Genomic DNA, 24,772 nt, shown 5'->3' with positions numbered 1-24,772 from the left:
AGGGTAAATTTTATTGCTTAGAGCCAACTTAGAGTGTTAAGCTAACCTTATAGTCATATATGCATTATATATATATATGTATATATATGTGTGTGTGTGTGTGTACTATGTAGTTATATAGATATTTATTTGTATGCAGATAGATCATAACTAAAGAACAGAAATTTCCACCAATTTAATTTGTGCACTTGTAACATAGCTTTCTTGAAGGAAATAATTAATGATATTTCTGGATTCAGATATGCTTTAGCATATACCAACAAACAAATCTTCTTAAAAATTAAAGTTTTATTTATTATTATGTCAACAATACATAGTTAAAAAACTGAAAACAAGCAGTGTTGTTATAATATTGACCTTATGATATCTCACTCTGCCATGGGTGACTCATCTGAGTTAATTCTCATAACTGAATCTTTGCCTAGAAACCAGAAACAATGTAATTTAAAAATATTTGCTCTTTGGATCATATTTAAGACTAAACAGCATATAAACACACAAACACATATATATTTACATTTTATGCTAATAAAATAATTCTGAAAATAGTATTTTAAATGCTTTATAGAAAAAAAGATACTCAAGTAATCATAATGTAGAGATTATTAACAGTACCTTTCTCCGATGTTTTCTTAGATCACTTGGCTGCAACAGGCAGTAATAAAAGAAGCATAAAAAAAAACTAATTAATGATTACCATCTGATAATAGTACAGTTTGTTTAGTATGCATAACCTGGCTATCATTTTCTTCATTTCACTCCTTCCTGAATATATACTTTTAATCCTCCTAATATTGAATATATAATATTTGAACTTGAACTTTTCTCAAAAAGATCATTTTCCCCAAAAGATTATTTTACGTAGGTTAACAATTAATCTAACTATAGATCTTTATCAAAACATTGAGGTTAGGAACAGAGTTTTATTGAGTGATAAAGACTTCCTCGATTACATACGTTGCTTTCCTGACATAGATTTCAATCACTATTTTCCTTTCAAGGGTTATCTTATGCGCTAAAATGCCACACCTAAGTTATCATGATTAGTTTTTACCAAGATGGTGAAGCAGATAAAGGGACGTAGGCAGACATTGTGGAAAGAAGCAGAAGAAGGGGTGACAGAGGGATAACTCACATAAGGATGTTTGAAAACATCATGTCAAAACATAGAATTTCATAAGATTCCTTAACATGTATCTTTATTCCTATGAGTAGTTTAATTAGAATTTTAAAGATGGAATAATACTCTTCTTTAAAGCCTTAGGTTATCAAGTAAAACTCGGTGCCAGGTGTTGAATACCTCCCTTTGAGTGGTTGGTTGGTGATGTTCTGGAGACATCGAAAAGTATGCAGGTTACTGCCATAGTTGTGGGTTGTAAACCAAAACTTGATGATAAGAATCTATTGCTCAAGACACCACACGTTTTGGTCACACGACTAGGAGTAATCAGGTTGGTACTAGCAGGATGTTTCCTCCTATTAGTATTTAAAGTCGTAAAAGTGCTATTGGTCATGTGTTAAGAAGAGTGCATCAGCAGTCTTACCCATTTGTGAGCCCTGTGAGCCACAATAATGATGGGATAGCAGGGTATGCCTAACTGTGCAATAGTGGTACAAGTGTTAGGGAGGTAACCAACCACTTTTGGACTGTGTTGAGGCCTGATGAACAGGAGGAAATGCATGCCTAGTATGTAAGACTGGCCAAGAACCCGTGGCTTAGCCCTGGGGTAAACCCACTACTAATCTTCTGATAGGTAAACATAGTATAATACTTCCTTTCTATTCTGTATCTCTGTATCCAGAGATTGGTACAACTCACAGACATAATAGGAATTTTTCTTTGTTCACTGAATGCTTGTGAATGCAGAAACTCACAACTGGTCAATATACAGAGAAAAAGTGCTAGTGGAGTGCTCATCCACAAAGGAGACATCTATATCACTTCTCACACATGACTCTGGGGCTATTGAGGAAGAGGTGACAGAAAGCTCAAAAGAGCCTGGGGATGGGGAGAGATGGAGCAAAACTGTCTTCTGGCTATGCTAAGATTGCTGTATTCATGAGCTTCTTTGCCTGCAAAAGTCTTGCACATGGTCAAGACAATCAGCACTCTAGTATGGGAGAATGAGTGGATCCAGGGGGGCAATGGACAGTTGATAACTTTGGGGGAGTGAGAATTCGTTTTTTTGAGATTGGTGTAGGTCAAACACAATCCAATGGATGGCAACCATTTCTGTGAATATTTGGGCATCACAAATAGGACTCAGCAGGTTGATAAAAAGAAAGATAAAGGTTTTCAGGAGCTTTGGAGGGGCTGTATGGCTATAGGAGTAGTAGGCAGGGAAAAAGAGAGGAGTCAAATGATCAAAATAAATATCCAAATAAGCGGAGTATGAAATTCTCAATGATTGATAATGTACTGTCAATTATAATATCAGTATAATACTCACATTGAGAATATATATTAAAAACAAAGAAAATATTTCACCATAAAAGTATTGAAAGACCTGGATAAAGCCATGTCTCCCCAAAGAAAGCCCTGGATAAATCCAGGTCCCCCCCCCCCCCGAAGGAAGAAAATTGCCAAAAGTCTAAGCAGGGAGAGAAAAATCAGGAATCTAGGATTAGCCAGTTCAGTGACTATGTTTCAGGAACTAGCTAAAGATAAAGTTAGATTGTAATCTTGAGAATAATCTTGAGAAAGGAACTAGCTGATTATGACTTTGAAAGTGGTCTTGAGAGGCAGGGAGTTGCCCCCTGGTGATTATCACTGGTATTCTCGGAATTTTCTACACCCTCTCTGCCCCTTTCGGGTCACTGGGCAATGGTTTCTTCTTCCTTAAAAGCCCCTTCTCCCGGTCACTCGGGGTCAAACTCTTCCCCTGCATGGGTTATGAGTCTCTGCCCCAGTGCACTGGTTCCTGTCTCATTTCATCATTAAACCTCGTGTAATTGCAGCAAGGACGGTCTCTCGTGAGTCACTGGGGGGGGGGGGGGGCAAAGAAATTTACATATTATTTTCATGTGTAAAGAGACAATAAAATGCACAGAAAACCAGCTGAGAGGAAATATCCTGTGGTTAAGCACAAATAACAACAAGTCAAGCTTGTCTCAAAGCATCCTCATTACCAGGGTCATGACTCCCATGCGGTCCATTTCCCTGGCAGGGCTTCTTGGTGTGAGCTTTGGCGTTGAGTGTCCACTGGGGGGAGATGAGCTGGCCAGCGAGGAGGCTGTAAGAGAGGCAGTGATGGAAGTACCAGGATGGACCCTTGCCAAATTCAGGCCTTCCAAGCTTACGCTAGCCACTCTGTTCTCGATTTCTTCGGCACGCAATTCTGTAGATTCCTTTTCTTCTTGAATTAGCCTAGACGATAAAATCAATTTTTTTCCATTATGAGCATTATGAGATTGCTAGTGGCAATTGGATTTCACCCAATACACTACTCAGTTAACTACTGTGAAATTTTATTTCAAAACTAGCATTTCTGTTTCCTTCTGAGGTTATACAACTTTAAACTGCATGGAATTACTGGCTATGACTAAAAAAAAAAATCTGTTCATTTTTCTTTATGGGATATAGTAATTAGAATTTCAAGTTTGACAGCTTTAGTTGCACAATGGAAATTTCCACTTCAACTATCTCTTCTGTGTGTAATGTGTAATTATAAAGCATTTCCATACCTACTATAAAATATTTTATAATTAAAAAACAACTATTTGTTTTATTATCTCTGAATTAAAACACAAAATGATCAAGACAGGCATGGTGGTATATGGCATATGCCTATAATATCACTTCTTGGAAAACAAGAGAGATGTAGGATAATAATGAAGTCAAATCAGCTTGGTTATCAAAAGGAGTTTCAGGAAAGCCCAAATGTAGATTCTCTCTCTCTCTCTCTCTCTCTCTCTCTCTCTCTCTCTCTCTCTCTCTCTCTCTCTCTCTCTCTCTCTCACACACACACACACACACACACACACACACAAATCTAAAACACAAAAAGATGGATAGACTATTCAAGTTATGGCATTAAATTACTAAATAAATCTTCCACATATCTAAGCCTTTCATATTTAAGGAATGTACATGAATTAGAAAAGTTGTCCATGTATTTTCATGAATACAAGAAGAAATTTTATGATCAATATGATTGGCCAAGAACTTAAGTAAATATGTGTGAAAATTTTAACTTATAGATGTAAGTAATAGTAATTAATTTTAAAGACAACCGATGTCTAATTTTAAAACATATTGGAGTAAAATCAAACAATTTTATTGAATAATTCTATCTTTTATGATCTGAAATACATATTGTGTGGAAACTATAACCTTCAAATAGAAGGAACAACGAATCACTTTTTGAGACCTATTTTATTTTATATGTGCATTCTGTTCACAATGTCCGAGATCAGTGCCTGTGAAATAAGAAGGTATCAGATCCCCTGGAACTGTAGTTTAAACAGCTTTGCACCATAACGGGGGGGGGGGGGGGGTGTGGTGTGCTGAGAATCAAAACCCTGGGCCACTGGAAGAACAGTAGATGATCTTAATCCCTGAGTCATTTATCTAGTTCTAATCAATCTTCAAAAGAAATCCTATATAAAACCAGGTTTCACTTTGAAATAGGGAAGGGCCAAGTTGGAAAGGCAAGTCTCAGGCACTGTTAAGTAGCAAGCAGATCATTCACAAGTATAAAAACAATCTGTATTTTTATGGATAGTAACCAAAACAATATAATTGCTTACTAAGACTAGAAGTATCAGCATTTAGTTTCTACTGTCATTTAAAAGAGATACTTTAACTTTTAATTCTCTTGTTCTGCCAGGGAAGATATAAATATACTACGTTTTTATATGCTGTGCAATGGACTCACTAGACCTCTAATCATTAAGACCCCAAAGGTCCTGGAACTATGGGCTGCTTGCCATATATGCAGATGAAAGGATAAGGAATTCAGAAGGGTGAGACCTTAATTTGATAGAGCTAATCACTCTTCTGCTCTCTTTCTTTTGTCTCACTTCTCTCTTTTTTCCAAGTTACTTGGCCTTTCCCATAAGCCAGAAAGACAGAGAATCAATCACTAGAAACCAAACCCTGCCAGAACTTTAGCCTTGAATTAGTAATCTCCCAGACCATAAAAAGAAATTTGTATTTCCCTACTAGTATTAGCCATTTTATATAGGAGCCCAGACCAACTAATAATGCTGCATTGGTATTAAATAAAAAAAAAATGCTTTAAAATTATATTAAACATCAACAAAAATACAAGAAGATTAGTATTCTATTGTGTGATGGCCAAGTGTATATAAATAGAAACTAATTTCACACCTTTAAGAGGCTCCATGTAGTTTACTTTTATCCCCAATATTCTTAGCTTTAGGAAAATACAACATTAAATCTACTTTGGCATTAATTTTAACCCCTGTCACTAACGGCTATGATACGAAGGAAAACAACTGGCAACGAGATGCTGGAGAGAATGTGGGGGAAGAGGAGCCCTCCTCCACTGCCAATGGAAATGTAAATTGGTGCATCTGCTAAAAAAGAAATATGGTGCAGAAAAGTCTCAGATAGCTGAATAGACATACTCAACACTAAGGCTCACCCCAAGAATCTTTGCAAGGTATTGGATCCTATAGGAAGACTGGGTCCTGCTATGATGTATGCAGAGGAAACCTGAACTGTAAAAATCTTGCATTCTTTGTCTAATACTAATGGATATTTTCTCTAGTATTAATTATGTGTTTTCTCTATGTTTTATTGCTGTTTGTAGTAGGTATCATTGTTATTATCATTATTGGTTGAGTAAATAGTAGCCCACAAAGGTGATACAACCATCCAGAAGACAGATATCTAAATATATGTTAGAATGTAATGATCTAAACCATTAAATAAACAACCTTTAATTTATTTCACAGATATTTTTTAAACCACAAGAAAATTGAAAACATGAGATATTTCAGGTAAATGGTTGAAACTAGAACACATTATACTGAGAGAGATAACCCGGACCCTGAAAAATAAACATTACATGTGCTTCTTTATCTGTAGATCTTAGTTCCAAACCTTTAGATATGAATATAACCTAGGGCAGCCACAGAAACAAGAAAAATGAAAAAGGGCCACTGAGGGACATGAGAATTGTGCAGAATTACCCTGAGCATAGTGGAGGAGACCAACACCAGAGAGGAAGGGGGTGGTCAGATGTTTTAAAAAATTCATAAGGAATCACTTTATTTTATGTTTGCTTAAAATTGGTGTTTGTGTGTGTGCACGCGCGCGCGCGCGCATGTGTGGTGTGTGTGTGTGTGTGTTGTAAAAAGAAGTTAGGGGCACTTGGAGTGTTAGGAAATATTATTTAAAGCATTCACATTTGTTTATGCTGCATTTGTTTAATTCTGTGAAGCTCTTATTTTTGCCTGTCTAAAACAGCTGATGGTCCTAATAAAGAGCTGAATGGCCAATAGCAAGGCAGGAGCAAGGATGCGGGGCTAGCCAGCAGAGAATATAAATAGAAGGAGAAACAAAAGAGGGGAAGGAGCAAGACAACAAAAACATGAAATATCAAGGGTCAGCCACCCAGCTACAGAGCAACAAGCCACAGAGAAAGAGCAAAAAAAAAAAAAAAAAAAAAAAAAAAAGAGAGAAGAAGGATATAAAGACACGAAGCAAAAAGTAGTTGGGATAATTTAAGAAAAGATAGCAAGAAATAAGCCACACTAAGGCTGGGCATTCATGACTCAGATAAGTCTTTATGTCTGATTTATTGGGAGCTGGATGGTGGGTCCCTCAAAAAGCCAAAAGGGTAAAAAAATCACAACAAGAGGAAGTGACAATGATCCCTCCAAATGTCTTATACTATCAAAAAAGTTGTGACATTTGCGAAAACATCCTTTTGAGGCGTTGCTCAGTGCCAAGAGAGACTCAAAACAATATAGGGCTTTTGCCAATGTCCTTGATTGCATTTCTAAACTTGAAGCTTATATCAGATTTCTAAAAAAAAAAAGCCAAACAATTTGAACTTAATAAAATAAATTAAATAATTAAATAAATTGAACTAGAACTGATATTGAAGACTTATTCCTGGTAGCTCCCACAGTACCAGTATGAGCTATGCAAGCTGCCAAGGTAGAAAGTAAACCAATAGTTCTACACCCAACTGGAACAACCTATGAACACAATGATTAGAAAGACAAAAGATAAGAAATCTCAAGAGGTGTAACAGCCATCTATTTGGAACTTAAGACTCTCAACAGAAGGGAACTTATGTCTGGTATTGTAAGCCTATCCCACAAACCAACAGTGAGAACTTTGACCCTAGATGAGAAACTACCTACTTTCCTGAAGAAGTACGTCTAACTGCATTCTAAGTACTATCCTTAGAACCACAGCTAAATATAGCTTAACTTTTCAGCACAATGGGGGTCATTACAGAGAGCCACAACTATTCCAGATGCAGTGAAAAGACTAACTATAGGTTTGATAGTCCCGACTGATTTATATATAATATATAATTATATATAATATATTATGTAATATATATATTACAACCTCTTCATCTGAGGCTCAGAGAGCATCATAGAGGAGAGGAGGAATTTTCTAAGAGACAGAGGACCAGGATGTTGTTAGATACTTCCCATAAATGAGAGCGACATTGCACAAATGAAACCTCAAAAGCATCATTTCCCTTAATAAAACCTGAAAAATGATAATACCAGATGACTTAGCAAACGGTAATTAATGAGAAATTTCACAAGACCCTAGTTCTAGATGAAGAGCTACAGGCAACTAAGAGTTCTAGAGAGAAAGTGATTCATTCTTTTTCATGTACTAGTTTGCCATAGGGTTATCTAATCACAACTAGTTATTACAAACACATGCACACACATGCACACATGCACATAAATACATATGCACACACACATACATAAATAAGCAATACTAACTGAACTCAACAGGTTATAGTTATAAATCTTTCCCTCTCTATATTCATATATTAAAATTAATAAAGAATCCAGGGAGAAAGAGGGGGAGTGAGGAAGGAGAAGCTGAATGGAAGAAGCGAAGAGAGGAAATGATGTAAATATAGTACTAATACGTGAAATTCTCCAAAGCATAAAACTTATTCTTTTATATCATCCTTAGTATTATTACTCTGTATGTCTCATGTATATTCTTTAAAACAGAGTGACCTACCTTGACGCATCGTGTAATAAGGCACATTTTCAAACTGCAGGCCTGAGAGAGACTGACATTCTGCAGGTCTAGCAAGGCACCAGGAGATGCCAATCCCAATAGCTAGGGAAACGTATGTTAACTATTAAGGTTTTCTAAGCTCTTAAAACGATCATATTCATACCTGATTTCTTTATTGATTGCATCCAATTGTTCTTGAAGCATCATAGCTAGAGTCTGAGCATCCGAATGGCCACTTGGAGAGAGAAGATCCATGGAGCTAAAAATTGTCTCTCTGTCATCATCGTCAATATCGGACATTTCAGTGTCGCTTTCAAATGGGTGGCTGCCCAGTACTCCAATTTGCTGAGTTCGGTTCCATTCGTGATCGCCAAGAGATTTCACCTGAAAGGTAAGTGAAAAAATCAGATACTCACATTAAAAGAACGAGTCTGAAAACTGACAACCACAGCAGCAGCGTCAAAACCAGCATGTATGCTTTCACAGACGCTCAGTCAAATGCAGACCAAGCAGCAGTAATATTTTAATTTAATCGCTCAATAAAAATATTTTCTGGCATCTTATGAGATGGGGTTATCAACTGTTCACCTAAATCAACATTTTAGAAGGAGAAGGGATGATGTATTTCCATATGATTTATATTCAATTATCTTTCAAGGTAGTGATTATTTTTAAGCTCTTTCATTGCAATGTTTTTCCCTTTCAGATTTCCAAATATAATATAATATTATATTATATTAAATTCAAGCCTTGCCATTTCTTATAGCAAGTAGTCATACTCACACTTTTCTTATGAAAGGATGAGCACATACGTATTAGCAGGTAGCGTATTGCATATTAATTGTTCTCTCAAAATTCACTTGATAGATTTGAACAAAATATTTCTTCCAATATTGAAAAACAACATAATTTCATGTCTACTGTCATATTCACTTGTAACCTCACTAAACTTTTGACAGAAAGATGGTTTATGTTTTTTAAGTTAAGCTAAGTATTCTTCTGAGAGTTTTCAGTGACCAAAAGATTATTTTGCCAACTGTGATCTCAATAGAGTGGCCCTAGAAATTTATGCTCTTAATGTAATTAACTTCACTGCTATCATCATTCAAAATGAGTTATATGGGAGATAAATTTACATTTTGTGGCATATTAAATTAATGATTAAAGACCTGAAGTAGCATTTGTGTTACTAATTAGTTTGGTACCAAAACCACAAATTTATTTCTCTTAAAGTAAGAAGAAAAGAACTGAGAATATCTTGTCTTTATTTGTTCATTTATATTTTTCGTGTTTTTCCACAAATGTTACATGTGACCTATTAATGTTATTTATCAACCAAAAGCATTAAGAGCTTCTTAATGAAAAAAAGAAAACAGTATTTTGTACACATAGAAATGGTTATATGAACAAAATATACTTTGGATACAGAGGAGCCGTGTTACTTCTATAAGCAGCTGCATTGATTATATAAAAAACTGATTTAAGTTTATTACACTATTGAATATCAGAAATATGCTTGCTCAGGAAGATCTACACATTGATAGCACCAGCGATATACCAACATGGGTAGGGGATCCCACAAGGTCCCACCCCTTAATGGAGATTTACATACAAATAATAGCTGATGAGAAAGAATCAGTCTTTACTTGGGACAAGCCTTCTGCTAATTTATCCCATCTCAGGGGATCTCTCCTAAACATATACATACAACTCAGCAAGTTATAGCTATAACTATGTATGTATATGAGCATATTAATAATATTTAAGAGACCATGAATTTGAGAATCACTGGGATTGGTGCAGAAGGAGAGGGAAAATTATGTATATATAGTACTCATACTTGAAAGGATCAAAAATTATTCTTCTATACTATCCTTAGCATCTTTAGTTTATATGTTTAATGTATGTTCTGTTGTAAGGGTGATTTATCTTAATACAAGAGATACTCTTGTATTCTACATTTCTTGAAATAATGGCATGATGAACCCCAGCAGACTGTCTTGTATATATGTATTTGTATAAATATAATAAAAGAAGAAGTCATTCATTTGAGAAGGTTTAGGGGATATGAGAAGAATAGGATCAGAGAGAGGTTATGAGCATTATAGAAACATAGCATGCATATAAGACCTTTTAAAAATTAAACAAAATACTTAAAAGGCCAGAGTAGAGTTTATATTGAACGGGACTGTTGATAGAGGTTTCTGTCCCCGTAGCTGTTAAGTCCCAAAGAAACAGACAGAGATCTACATTAATCAAAAACTGATTGGCCTAGTAGCTCAGGCTTCTTATTAGCTCTTATATTAGCCCACAATTCTTGTCCGTGTTAGCCACATGGCTTGGTACCTTCTATGGCGAGACAGTCACATCTTGCTATCTTGCTTCCTTTGTGGCTGGGTCAGGACTGCAGACTTAAACTTCCCTCTTCCCAGAATTCTCATTGTCCCACCTCTACGTGCTGGGTGTACCCCCGCACCCCATACTTACTTCCTCGCTTTTGCCCAGTCAGCGATTATTTAAAATACAAGTGACAGGGTACAGATCATTGTCCCACAGCACAGGACTTCACAGGTACTTTTAAAAGTCTGGAGACTCTTTTAAAAATGTTTTAAAATAGTTATTTTAACAAAATTTTTCTTTAGTTTAGTTAAAATATAAATGTCAGTACTCAAGAATCTAAGCATACCAAATGTCCATTTTCTTGGCAATGTAATATAATGATTAAAACATGGTATCTCTCGTTATCTACATCGATCTCCAATATTGAATCAATTAGTGTGCTAGCTCTGTACTGTGGAACACTTAATCTTTCTTTGCCTAAACCTTAAAATTCCTGAAATAAGGATAAAAATTGCACATAATTAATAATGGCAAATAAATATGTGTGATGGCTCTTGTACTTATTAAATGTTTTTACACTAGTTAATTTTAAAATATGCCCCTTTTCCATCCTCAAAACTAACATAAATTAATGCTGGCATTTGGGACTCTCTTCGAGTAGAAACTTATCTAGACTAGTATCATGTATATGTAGCTAAAATGACTAATGCCAGCAAAAAACAATCACCTTTGGCTCATCTCTTCGCACACCCATACGGCCTCTCCTGGGTCTCCGGATTACTTTAGTGGTCCTGTAATCAGACTGGCTGTCCACTAGGGATCCAACTGAATACCGCAACTCAGCTGAGGTGTCTAGATGCGTTCTGGAAAACAAAGAAACAAAAATATACCGAGTCTCACAAATTAAATTTGCCATTGTCTGCTTCTAAATTGTCAATAGGGCAGAATCTTTCAAGCAAATGAACCTCCAGAATGAACAGTGCTATTCTTCCTATGCTCTCAGACATATGTGTCATATGATGGGGTAGATTTTCATTCTTGAAGGTGTGGTACATTTTTTCATTTTAGACTACACTTATAACCTTGTTGTACATGTGGTCTTCAATGTTGTACTACAATGAAACATGTTAAATTAATAGTTAAGGTCCAATGATTTAAATTCTAGACATTCTGTATGTTTTTTCATTTGTCTGTATCTTAATATCTACCATTTATTGCTATACTTTTAGCGACTCATGGTGTGTTTACTGAAAATGTCTGAACTTATGAGTTTAGTACTTTTAAGTTTTAAAAATTATAGAGAAATTTACTAACATTTTCTATCCTGCAGTGTTTTGTTATCCAATTTAGAGAAACAGAAAAACGCTTGCTTTATAGTTAATAATCTAATTTTGGTAAATAGCTAGGATTTTAGCTATGGGTAAATCATTGTTACAAGATGAAGACAAATCTTGGTAATCACACTTGATGCTGCAATTTGCTTAGAGATGAAATAGGTAGAAAATTGCAATTGAAAAAATATCACCAAATTGGTTTTCAATAAACATGATAATAAACTACACTGTAATCACAACATAGTTAGGCACATTGTCTGTATATAGATTTACAGCAAATTCAATTTGCTCCTGTAATAGTGATTCTGAAAACAATAGCAATGCATGCTGTCCTATAAAATGGAATCACAGATCCATCATCAGTAGGTGCTGGTTCTACAACCTTATGCTCCTACTAATTGATGACAACCCCTTCCTTAATTCACTGTGAGATTAGTGATAAGCTTTTATTCTATATTGGTCAAGATTTACAAAGCTTAGGTGAATTCCAGCTAGTTTGCCCTAGTATTTGATAACCCAACTTAAGGAAGACCTTGTTTTACCAGATGACTTAATTAGATCAAATGAAACAAGGAATCATCTTCAAATAGATGACACTTAATATTTTTATAGCAATGAACATGGATTGAAAGTACACTTGTCTACTGAATGGGTGATATAGAAAATTAAACTAACCAAGTCATAATCATAAATGGTATAACACTTAGAATTAGTCTTTTGGACAGACATTTTAATTTATGAACAAAAAGATTAAATTTAATCACTGTTATGTATCCAGAAAACTGTGCCTCTAAGCTATGAACACTTTAATCATTCTAGTCTACCAATGAGTGAGTGAAAGGAGAGAATTCTAGTCTTCAAAGTACCTACATTAACATATCCTAAATCTGTATCATTCATGACTGCTCAGGTAAATGTTTCCTTGGGCATCACAGTGGAGTGTCTAACATTACAACTTGTCATTCTAGAAAACGGCATTCTGGTTTTGTTTTCTCTGAATTCTATATCATTGTAAAATTATGGAACAAAGTAAAACTCGTGTTAATAATATTCGGCTTACCTCACCTTGTTGTGGCATTGAGGCCTCTATAATTTGGGACTTCCTACTTTATAGATTCACAGTAAGTATTTACTCTTTACCATCCTTCTCCATCCAGCTTACCTGACTGGCATAAAAGTTCTTCAATAACTTATACTTCATTTAATTCCTGTGCCCCAGGATTCATATTGTTTCTGCTGAAATGGCCTCTTAACATGTTTATACATCTAGCATTCTTGCAGTTTCAACGTAAGTGTCTAATTGCCACATGATATTCTAGTTCATTTTTCCTTTTTGGTATTTTATGGTTGTAACAGTCTACAAGGTAGCGTTTAACTGTTTCCTCCCAGCAACATCTGTTCTCGCCACCGCTGGAACCCTAGCTCATCTCTGCCTGGCAAATAAAGCATAGTTCATAGATCTCTAGGGGAAACATGTGACTCACAGCAAGGCTAGAGTGGCACTGCACAAATTTCATGTCAAATGACTGCTGGCCTCTACAGGTTTTAGCTTGTTCCCTTGCAAAATAAAAAGCAAGCTACATTTCCACTCTAAATATCCAAATAACTTTATACATACACACTGAAATTTTTAGTAAGTCTATGTAAGTTTTTTGGGGATTTTTTTTTTTTTGAAGTTTTGAAAATGTCTTTTAGCAGCGTGATTACAGGAAATGGTCAGTTCAGGGTACCTATTCACTATTTTTAAGAGTCTTGGCTGGGGTCATCCTTGCAAATTTGTGGGAGTTTTCCTTGCACCAGGTTTCTACCTCACCTCCAAATGCACCCCCCCATCAAGACAATAGATTCAAATAAATTTTATTGTCTCTTAATATGTATAGGGAAACAACCAAATTGCACATAAATTATTGTCAAATGTAGTTATCTACATTATAAATATTTATCTACCCACTAACTGATTATTCCATGTCCTCTTTCTTTAATAATAGTATGACAGAACACTGAGCATGGCTAAATTCTACTAAATGTTTCATTTTCATAACTAATTCCAGTTCCCATATTAATTTTCTTTTTTTCTTTTTTTTCGGTTTTTCGAGAAAGGGTTTCCCTGTACTTTTTAGAGCCTGTCCTGGATCTAGCTCTTGTAGATCAGGCTGGCCTCGAACTCAGAGATCCGCCTGCCTCTGCCTCCCGAGTGCTGGGATTAAAGGCGTGCGCCACCACCGCCCAGCCCCCCATATTAATTTTCAATTGATTAAAAGAAAATGTGATACATTTACACAATGGAACATTACTAAGTTGTTTAAAAACATGAAACTTCCAGGTAAAAAAATAAAACTAGAAATAAATCATCCTGAGTGAGTAAAGCGAGGTCCAGAAATCAAACATGATAAAAACATGTATTCATTTAAAATGTGGATAATAGCTTTTAAGGCAATTGATTACCAAGCTACAGTCCATAGTTCCAGGAGGATAGGTATAGAGTAAGGGACTAAGGGGTACAGATACATCTCCATAGGTAAAGAGAAATACAATAGATAGTTATGGATGGATCAGAAAGACAATACTGGATCAAGAGAGGAGGAATAGGGAAGATGGGGATGAGGAAGGTGATATGAATGGAGAGACAGCTATAATTAAGAGCCCACCTTGCAGTATAGTATGGTAAATATAATATAGTAGAATCTTCATATACATACATATGGGTATAGACATGCATACATATCTCAACAGGATTGATAGATACAAGAACTCAGAGAGACTAAGTAGCATGCATACTGCCTGCAATGGTCCTTACATATGATTGTTTCCAGTCCAGTGTTTCTATGGGAGTCCTGACTGTGGTGAACAAGGGGTAGTTCTGTGTGTCTATATAGATTTCTTGTACCTTTCCTTAGGTTTCTTTCTTTTTGCTTTGCCCTATTCCGTTGTGTTAATTTAGATTTATATTATTAAATTTTATTATATATTTTTATATTGTAGAGGTCTTTTTATTTTCTAATTAGAAAAGAAAGGGGGTGGATTCAGATAGAGATTAGAGGACTGGAGAAGTAAAAGGAGACCATAACTAAACTGGGACTATTTTATGTGAGAAAAACACATTTCAGTGAAAGGAAAAAATAGTTTAATGAAAACAAAAAAATGTTAATACCCTCCTCTTGGAATAGAGTGCATTTCTCTACATGCTCTTATTTTAATTAAGAATTCTTCATGCACTTATATGCTACATATTTGTACATAGAACACAGAAGATTTTCAGTTATATTTGAACACATGTCTTCAAAGATGGTTTACAAATTAGAAATTAATCTCTGAATTTGGAAACTAATTTTATAGATGAAACATGACAATGTCTACTGAGAAATATGAAACTCTAATGTTTACTTGAGAATGAAGGAAAATGTGAGAAAGTTTATTTGCTGTTGGCTAAACCACAATAAACATTTAACTTAGTATTACCTTGATATAGTGGGTTCAATTAGAGAGCCAGTTTCTCATTTCATTTGGTCAAGTTCAGATCTTAACTTCTCAATTTCTTCTGCCTAACCGTTCCTAAAAAATCAAAGCAGTCACCTCACATGAAGGTCACATTCAAAGTATTAGCATTCAATTGTAATAAATAAATAGGTATTTAAGAGGGAAATTATTATAATGTATTAAAGTACACTGGATATAATCAGATAATATACTGCATTTACTTTTCATAATGAATATACCATAACAGAAGTCAACAAAATCACTCTATTCCCTGTATTTATTAATGCTAATATATTCCATGTAGTTGTCTGTTCTTATCTTATTTGTGGATCAGATTTGAACTCTCAGCCACTTGCTCCAATGTCATGCCTGTGCTTGCTTCTATACAGTTGCTATCATAGTCATAGACTTACTCTCTAATTAGAAGCCCTAACAAACTCTGTCTTTTAGTGAGTTGACTTGGGCTTGATGTCTCTTTACAGCAATAGAAAAGTAAAACTATAAGATTATTAGCCTCTGTGACAATTTCTAGTTACATGTTCAGGACCTCAGATCTAATCATCCTAAATTCTTTTGATAATTTGTAAATTATTTATACTTCAATATTCTTGGCACATCTCTTATGACTAGAACATCACTTCAAAACATATGATATTCAATAAATAATTTGCTTGATAATTTCTTCTTCAATTTTATTATTTTCAGAAAAATATTCATTGAGTTGCTTTTCTCTACACCACGTATAGTAAGGAAATTGTGTTGCTTTTTTCTAAATGTACATTAGTAAAAAAGACAACTTATAAGTAAAATGCACAGGTCAATTATATTATTAGGAAGATAATAGAAAAATTATTAAAATACGATATATAACATGACATTTGAGTGACATATCTGAATAAAATAAAAGATTATTAAGTAAGAACATTGTAGATAAAAGTATATTTGGGGAGACAGGATATAACCCCTGGTTTGGTTCCTTAGAGACATCAAAGCAAAATATAGGTAGGGTGTAGATTAAGTAAAATTACCACGGAATGAAGGGGAAAGCACTAATGCATCTTAAAACTCTCTGGCTTATTACTGTGAGAAGGAAAGGGAAAAAAAAAGGGAAATCTGAGCAAGGAAGTATCTCTGCACAATCCCTGCAACGACTCTGAATAAAGGATAGCATGAAGTTTGGAGGCAGGGAAGAAATACAACTGTCTGGAGCTCTCCAAGATTATAAACAGAATCACGGGATAGATTAGAATGTTACTGGGACAAAATGAATAGATTTTTTTTTTATATATTTTAAATAGAAGTAACAGAATTTACCTATTGGTTTGATAGAGGAAAATTATATAAACACAAGAGTTTGCGATAGTTTCAAGTTTCATTTTTGTAACTTGACTAATGGGGGAAACGAGGGTAACATGTGATTTACTCAGAAGATTCCTGTAATGTTGGCCCTGGTGATGTGATAGTGCTGCTTGAATGTACATTGAACAATTATACATGTACTAAGACAGTCCCAAAATGAAGTTTGTTCTAGGAATACCTTTTCTGGAGATTGACATTAGCAAGGACATAATGCATAATATGACTTGGAATGTTGGTTGCTTGGCAGATTGCTGCAGCTACAGGCTGGAGTAGGTGTTGGGGGAGTAGGTTTTGAGGATCTTGCCAGGAACCCACGGAACTTTAAATAACTTAACATTGCGTAACAAGATCATGTCCAAAATTCACAATCTGGTCAGAACTATTCACAACACGTGTGATCTTCGAACAAAATTCTGATGATTCAATCTAGTCACCCCTCCTTGGTTTCTCCTGTGGCCTTTCCATAGGGGTCCAACCTCCCCTGGACCACCACTGTTCACCAATGCTTGTGTAAGAGCCTACTAAATAAGCCTTTTTCTGTAGACTTTGCTAGTCATTCAGTAATAATTCAGCAGCACCCTTTAGGTACCACTGCTATAGTACTGAATTAAACTGCATATCCTAAGGGCATAGACATTCCAACTCTAACTGAATAACTATTATTTTCAAATTATCACAACAATCTTAATAACATCCTATAAAATTGTTGTTCCCATTCCTGTTCATATTTAAGTATCGTATGTATTATTGTACATATGATAACCTTTAATTCCTTTCTTCCTGCCTTCCTTTTACCTTCTTTTGCTTTTTACTCTCTCCTTTATTCTTTGTTCCCTTTTTCCCCCTTATCTCCACTCTTCCTTTCTGTGTGTGTTTCCAATACACAACTAGAAGATGTATATTAAGCTGATGCTTTAAATGGCATCTAAGGAAACAAGACAAATCAAGTAGGATACTGCATATTAACTCGTATTAGTATCACAAATTTTAAGAATTTTACAGTCCATACTTGTCAGCCTCTTAAGTCACAACATCTCCTACAATATGAATGCCTGGTTCCCCACCGAAATCCCTCTCCTATTTTAAAGTATCACACTATGCATAGCCTCAAAACTACAAGTACCTATACCCAGGCTGTGTGTTTTGTGCTCACAAGGTCTGCAGTTCTGTGCCATTGGCCTGATTTTTCAGTTGCATCCTGCGTCCCCAAAGATGTTTTTTTTTATATCATCAGTGTACTGTGATTTTTAACACCTGTGCTCACTGTTTTTTGCCCTTGGTTTCTGCCATTCTGAATCCCTGTTTGTAAGGTAAGCTTCTTCTACTAGCTACTAGATTTTCAATTACCTTAGAAGTTGGACAATGCTAGAAAATATTTAATGACACTGTTCTTCTATATAAATAGACACTTAACATTATTTCTACAGAAATAATTTCTCAAACTACACAAAGCCTAATGAATATATTCTTATTTCATTTTTTAAATTATTTATGTAAAAACCGAGATAGTGATTAATGATGATTTTAAGGTAACACTAGTTGAGTTTTCAGAGTACTGGGCTTTCAGTGTGTTCAATGCCAAAAATTGTCTGATTTCTACATAATTTATGCTCTACTACTATAAGCATACAAGTTAAAATCATTTAAGAGTATAACAACAATTATTTCATCACATTTATTTTATGATGTATTCATCAATGTGAATAAGATAAATGGCAAATGTTTCCAAATACCTTATCATGTAAAGATTCTTCAAGATTTTTCTGAAGGTCTCTGATTCTTGAATCAAAACATTCTATGGAAAAGAAAAGGGAAGAAGCAATATGTTGAATATATTTAAATCTGTCTATGAATACTTGAGCACCCCAGAACCTCTTATGATTCCTCCCTCAGTAAATCTATTTCCTGGTTTCTATGGGAACTTAGTTTCATTGAAATCTTTAAAGTGACACTCAACACTTTGCAAAATAAATTATTTATATGAGAAATACTAAGTTTCTTCACTTGGGAAGATAAACAGCCTAAATATTATCCTCTGAGCTCCTCAGACTGTTTTTCATGGGAAATAATTAAGCTATCCTTCAAATGGTAAGCGGTGAGTACTGGGCCACCTATTAGCAATATGCATTGATTTCTTAATGTGTCAATAAATCAAAATTTGCTAACATTTTGTTAAAATATGTTCCCTATTTTCCTGATTACATGTCAATGTAAAATGCTTGAAGAAGTTAGTGACTGAAATTCTATTGAGATTCTTGGAATAATTTGTCTTCCTTAGGTTTGGGTGATTACTCTGGTGTAGGTCTGGGTTTAGCCACAAGCTCATTTGGTTGGTGTGATATTTTCCAGTTAGCAATGTGACAGGCATGATTGTGTATCAAGTTTCAGGCTGAACATAAAAGCAGGTTTCTTGAAACAATGTAGTCGGGATTAGGGGTTCCTAAACGTTCTTTGGCCAACAGCAGTAATCCTCTTACTGACATAGCCTCTCACGCATTGACTTCATTCCTGGTACTTAGAAGATTAAACACTCAACAGTTTCAAGTAGACCCACACACAGTATTTGTTTTTGTCTTCCTAGTATGCTTTTACATATAGTGAAAAGATAAATGAAACATTTTTATCACAAATCACAGCATATTATAATATATTTGGTTCTAACAAACATACTAATATGTAATATTTATCATGTCTCATATAGTTATTTATTCAAAACATGATGTTATAATATTTTATTCAAATTCTTGGCTCACTTTCTAAAACTATATCAACTCATTTTATGCTAAGGAAAGTCAGCTGAATGCCTGACGAAAACCATGATTAGACAGGTTTAGAACAGGATAGAAAAACATCACAAACTAGACAATAAGGCTAAGCATGCATGTGCTTCTCACCCTGTCTGTAACTAGACAATAGGGTAAGCATGAATGTGCTTCTCGCCCTGTCTGGAACTGTACCTTCTCTTCCAACGCGGCCATTCTTTCCTTCAAGTGGAGCTGTAGGCGCTCATTAGATTCTGTCAGAAGCCTGTCCACGGTGTCAGATAATCTTTTATTATGTTCCTCATTCATTTTCTCTCTTTGCCTAGCCTTATATTTAAGAAAAAGAGCAAAATATGTATTTGGCATGAAAAAGAAAACACTCACTGCTGTTCAAGGTTAATTTTATGGTCTTGCTTGTTTTGAACTGAACATAATTCTAAGCATGGTTTTGATTAAATTTGCAGAAACTATTTTTTTCAAATGCTCAAAACAAAACTTTATAATTTTTTTATTGATTTTTATAGAGCTGTACATTTTTCTCTACTCCCCTCTCTTTCCCTCCCCTCCCCTCCCCTTCAACCTTCTCCCAAGGTTCCCATGCTCCCAATTTACTCAGGAGATCTTTTCTTTTTCTATGAATAGATCTATGTATGACTCTCTTAGGATCCTCATCATTATCTAGGTTCTCTGGGATTGTGATTTGTGGGCTGATTTTCTTTGCTTTATGTTTACAAACCTCTTATGTGTGAGTACATGTGATAATTGTCTTTCTGTGTCTTGGTTACATCACTCAAAGTAAATGTTTTCTAGCTCCATGTTTTTTGAACATGGATTCTAATTAAAAATATTTTCATCCAGTGTGTAGTCTTTGGATTCAAAATCTAAGGATAGAGGGAAAAGCTTCATACATACTCTTTGAAGTTCCTGATTCTTCTCTTCCAGTTGACCCTCTAGGTGTCTCATACGCTCTTCAATATTTCCATGCCTTTCTTCAGCCTGTTAAGCAATACAGAGAGTGCACCTCGAATGTAAGATGAGTTCATTCCTCCCATCTAAATAAACTGAAATAAAATGTAAAGCAAGCTACTACCAACCGCAAACATAGTCTCCAAAAATAAACTTTCTTTAAACAGGCAGCTGAACAGCATTGCTTGAAATGTGTCAGCTACAAAGGCCTGTTCCATTCAAGCATCAGCAAAACACTGAAGTTATTTATGAGCAATGAAATCAGCCAAATGTGACATGCAGACGGTGCATGGTTTGAACACAAACCTGCCATTGTCCCATCTTAAGCTCCTCAAGCACTGAACTGCACAGATGGTCGATTATCAATAAAGAAAAGTAAAATCATTTTTATAAATGAAAAGAAAAAAAACTTAGATGGATTCTATTTAGCGATAGAAAGTAAAGTCCAGTAGGACTACCTTCCTACGTATGGAGATCATTTCTTGGAGTTTAGCTTCCATAACATATTGATAATCATCGGATGAGGTAGAGGAGGTTGGTCAGACTAACAGGTCAAGGAAAAGGAGAGGGACAAAGTTGAAAAAAATCAGAACTAAAGACACTGACACCAAACAGAACATAGTACAGAAAGCTTAAAATAAAAGTGACAACTGATTCAATACTTCAGTAGACAGAATTTCATGTAGAAGGAACTATTCTGGATATCAAGGATGATAATGCCGTGACCATGGAAGACAATGATATGCTCAAATCAAAAGCTGTGGCCCTGAGGTATGAAGGGTTAGTGACAGCTGGCAATGAGTGACTTCGACAAGGTGAGTTAAAGCAACTCTGGACATGACATGTGATGACTGGAATTATGAGAAACCAAACACTAGAATGTCTCTGGTAGATGCTGAAACATCTTTATCTTTTGGTTTTTCTCATTACTAGGGAAAAATATATGATATAAACCTTGCATCTCAAGGAGAATTCCCTTGGCTGTGACTCAGGGTGTCATATTTGGACATGATAGAAGGCCTCATATGTAGAAATCAGAAATAAGACTAAGGCCCAGGATACGTTATTATGAGTAAACTCAAACAGGGTTGAGTTTCCTAGGCCACAGTGATTAGTCCATGAAAAAATGACCCCGGGACAAAATGGACATAGTGTTTAGGACACAAGGGCCTTATCCACCAGTGTAATTTAAATATTTGAATGAAAACGATTAAAAGTTCTCAACTAATCAGGCGATAATAATGTCATAAGGACAAAAATCTTTATGGATGCTCAAAAATGATATGAAGAACCACATCAAAAGAATGTCTGCACTAATTTGTCACTATGGAAACAGAATAGTACCATAGAGTGAATGGAAGCACAGAGCCTCCGTGAGCTAGTGATTGCCTAAGTGCGGAGGCTAGTTACATATCTTGCTCTTAGGACACCACGGGTGTAGAGTGTTAATACACGGGACCTTGCTGATTGCTGAATTATATTAGTATGTTATGCACAAAGTACTTCTGGCATTACGTCTACATTTTAATTATTATTGCAAGTTAAATAATTGCAACACCAAAACAATATTATATCAGTAACATAATTTTAACTCTAGAACATATCCTTTGACGTATTATTGTCTCATTTGGAAATAGTGAACCTTATTTTAAACGAATACTTTATGTAAACATATCATGCAGTAACTTAAAAGGAATAGTAACCAGTTAATATGCAGTTATGATATATTACACAATAGATTCTAAATTACTTTAAGGAGTAACATTTGACATTTGTATAAATTATAGCTCATCATTTAGATATCCTACATTTATTTTATAAACATAGATTACCACAATATGCTCCCAAGGGTCTTACACAAGTTTCCAAGTAGAAGCAGCAGTAAAAGCTACCACGATCTTCAAATGAAAGCAAAGTTTTATTATTTCAATTTTAATTCATAGGTTTTAAATTTAATTAGTTACGTTTGTATGTGTGCTTCTGTGTGTGGGTTAGTGTATGCGACTGCAGTGCCTCGGAAGGCAGGAAGCGGGTGGCAAGTCACCAGAACTTGAATTACAGGTGACAGTGAGAGCTACCCAGCATGGGTGCTGGGAACTGATCTCAGGTTTTCCATAAGCAATCTCCCCTCTCCTCTGTTTTTATACCATTTAAAACTCGCAAGTCCTATTAAGAAAAGAAATACAGAAAAGAGGTTGCTGAAATTGTGTATCTTGAATTTGTAAATGAACCTTTGTATTTTATAGTAATTTAAGTCATGAAATGAAATAAGGGACTGATTAAGAAGAGTGGTATGGATATTTGAACTTCTAGAAGTCTCTCCTTAAAAGTGTAATTTTTACATCTTCAAACCTTGTCATGTTTTTTTCCTTCACTGTAGAAAATGAAAAAACTTTGAGAAAATTCACTTCATATACAAAACACGAGTATTGTCATTTTAACATTATGTTATTACTGAAACTTTTATTAGTACTGAAACTAATGAAATACCTCATAAAATTCCAGATGAGTTATGTCCTACTTGAGGATATATGGATTTTAATTAAAAGAAATAAATATAACAAATCATAACATTGGGAGTATAGAATGGACTTTGATTGTTAATTATATATAACCATCACATGTGGTTTTTATTTATGGGCATTAATTGAGAATTCTTTCTAAAAGCTTGACATGAGCTTTGCCTACTTTGCATATCTCTCTAACTGGATGATTAAAAAAAGCAGTCAGAATAAATTCAGCTATCATCTCTAAGCAATACAGCGAGCAGATTTTGGCCAAGGATACCAACATTTATTGCCTTTAGACTTGAGGATAGCACAGTTGTAGCGGATACACAATTCCAGTGCTCTAGGATCAGTCAGCTTTTATTTGTCCTTGAAGAGTTCGTTTTGGCTATACTCTTTAATATTGTATAGGGAAATTTCAAATGAGTTAAGGTCTTAGACAAACAATGAAAGAAACCATTATGAGAAGAATATGAATACAAAATCTGAATATTGAAAAAAAGGCTGTACAAGAAAATCTTGAAAAAAAAGTTACGGTAGAGATTGGTAAAAATAAACCACACATGTGTATCTATGCATATGTCAAATTAAATACTTGATTAATTTGTGGAATATCATTTAAAAACACAAGAGAAAAATTCTGAGACATAAACCATGCTGACTATTTGTATTTAGAATCGTGGAAAGTTTCACGAGGAGTAGATAAAAGTCCACTGATGATCATACATAATCGTATACTGACAGCAAATTTAAATTGAACAAAATAAAACAAATTAATTATATTATCTCTGATGGTTTCAAGTAAATCCATGGATGAGTCCAAGATGGTTGATGTGAGATAGCCCAGAGGAACTGTCATATTCAGGTTATATACATGGTATACGCTAAAGAGCTAACAAAACAAAACTGTGTCTGTAATATAAAGCTGTCATATACACCTGAAATATGCTGTCATTCTAGAAGCTGATAGAAGCCAAAGTGATAGGAGTCAATGAATAAATTATGCACTTTTTTGAAGAATTTTGAAGAAAGTTAAGGTTTCTGAAATATTGAATTATCAGAGTTTGGATAAAGAGGAAAATTATCCACCATGGTAATTAATTCCTATCTATATTATGTTCTATGTCTTAACAAAGGTGTTTAGCATTATCAGATAGTAATAATAATAGAGAAAATTTGGGTGGGGTTATATCGTAAAATAATTACTGAAGACTATTAATTTAAAGTTATGTAAGTCAATATAATTTTAAATTATATTTAATTGTAAATACATCAATGACTACTTTTGGGCAATGATTTAATGAATTGTAAGGTGTATTCTTTAGGAAAAGTTTAAATTTTTAAATTTGTTCCAATAAAATAAACACTGATGGTTACTATATCCAAAGTCTTAGCAATATTTTCTTATTGAATTACACAATAGCAAAATTTAACATGGCAATTCTTTATGTAAGCTACTTAAAGCCTTTAGATTAAAACAGAAACAACCATGTGTATGTCCTTAGTATATATTATAGCAACTTAAAATACGTCTTTGCAAGGAGAAAACATAAGACTTTTGATATGCTTGGATAGCCTTACATAACTTAGGAAATATCTTGAAGCTACATAATGCATATGCTACATGTTGAAGTCTCTATATTTCCAAAGTCCAAGAGTTATTACTGGTGTTTGTCTATGCATATAGAAGGATTTTAAATTTAATAACCTTTCCCTAACAGACTAATGTTTCATCAGGTTATACCCTAATACTCAAAAATGACCAGGTAATTTGGCTGATCTCCAGTCCTGCTCATCTGTGTCCAGTTTTTGCTCTCTCATGTAAAT

At 34.7% G+C, this 24,772-nt stretch overlaps 1 protein-coding gene across 1 annotated transcript in view; it reads right to left on the bottom strand.

The window, feature by feature from the left end:
• Window positions 1-24,772, bottom strand: part of Ppfia2 (PTPRF interacting protein alpha 2) — a 404,134-nt gene that overhangs the window by 69,500 nt on the left and 309,862 nt on the right. Inside the window, 10 exon segments of the mRNA XM_038314717.1 lie at window positions 616-645; window positions 3,130-3,367; window positions 8,364-8,584; window positions 11,268-11,403; window positions 15,334-15,416; window positions 17,825-17,833; window positions 18,444-18,475; window positions 18,478-18,505; window positions 19,668-19,799; window positions 20,385-20,468. Coding sequence (XP_038170645.1) covers window positions 616-645; window positions 3,130-3,367; window positions 8,364-8,584; window positions 11,268-11,403; window positions 15,334-15,416; window positions 17,825-17,833; window positions 18,444-18,475; window positions 18,478-18,505; window positions 19,668-19,799; window positions 20,385-20,468 — 993 coding nt within the window.

This window comes from Arvicola amphibius, chromosome 17, assembly GCF_903992535.2.
Source record: "Arvicola amphibius chromosome 17, mArvAmp1.2, whole genome shotgun sequence".
In the NCBI taxonomy this organism is placed as follows: domain Eukaryota; kingdom Metazoa; phylum Chordata; class Mammalia; order Rodentia; family Cricetidae; genus Arvicola; species Arvicola amphibius.
This window is presented reverse-complemented; position numbering and strand designations above follow the sequence as displayed.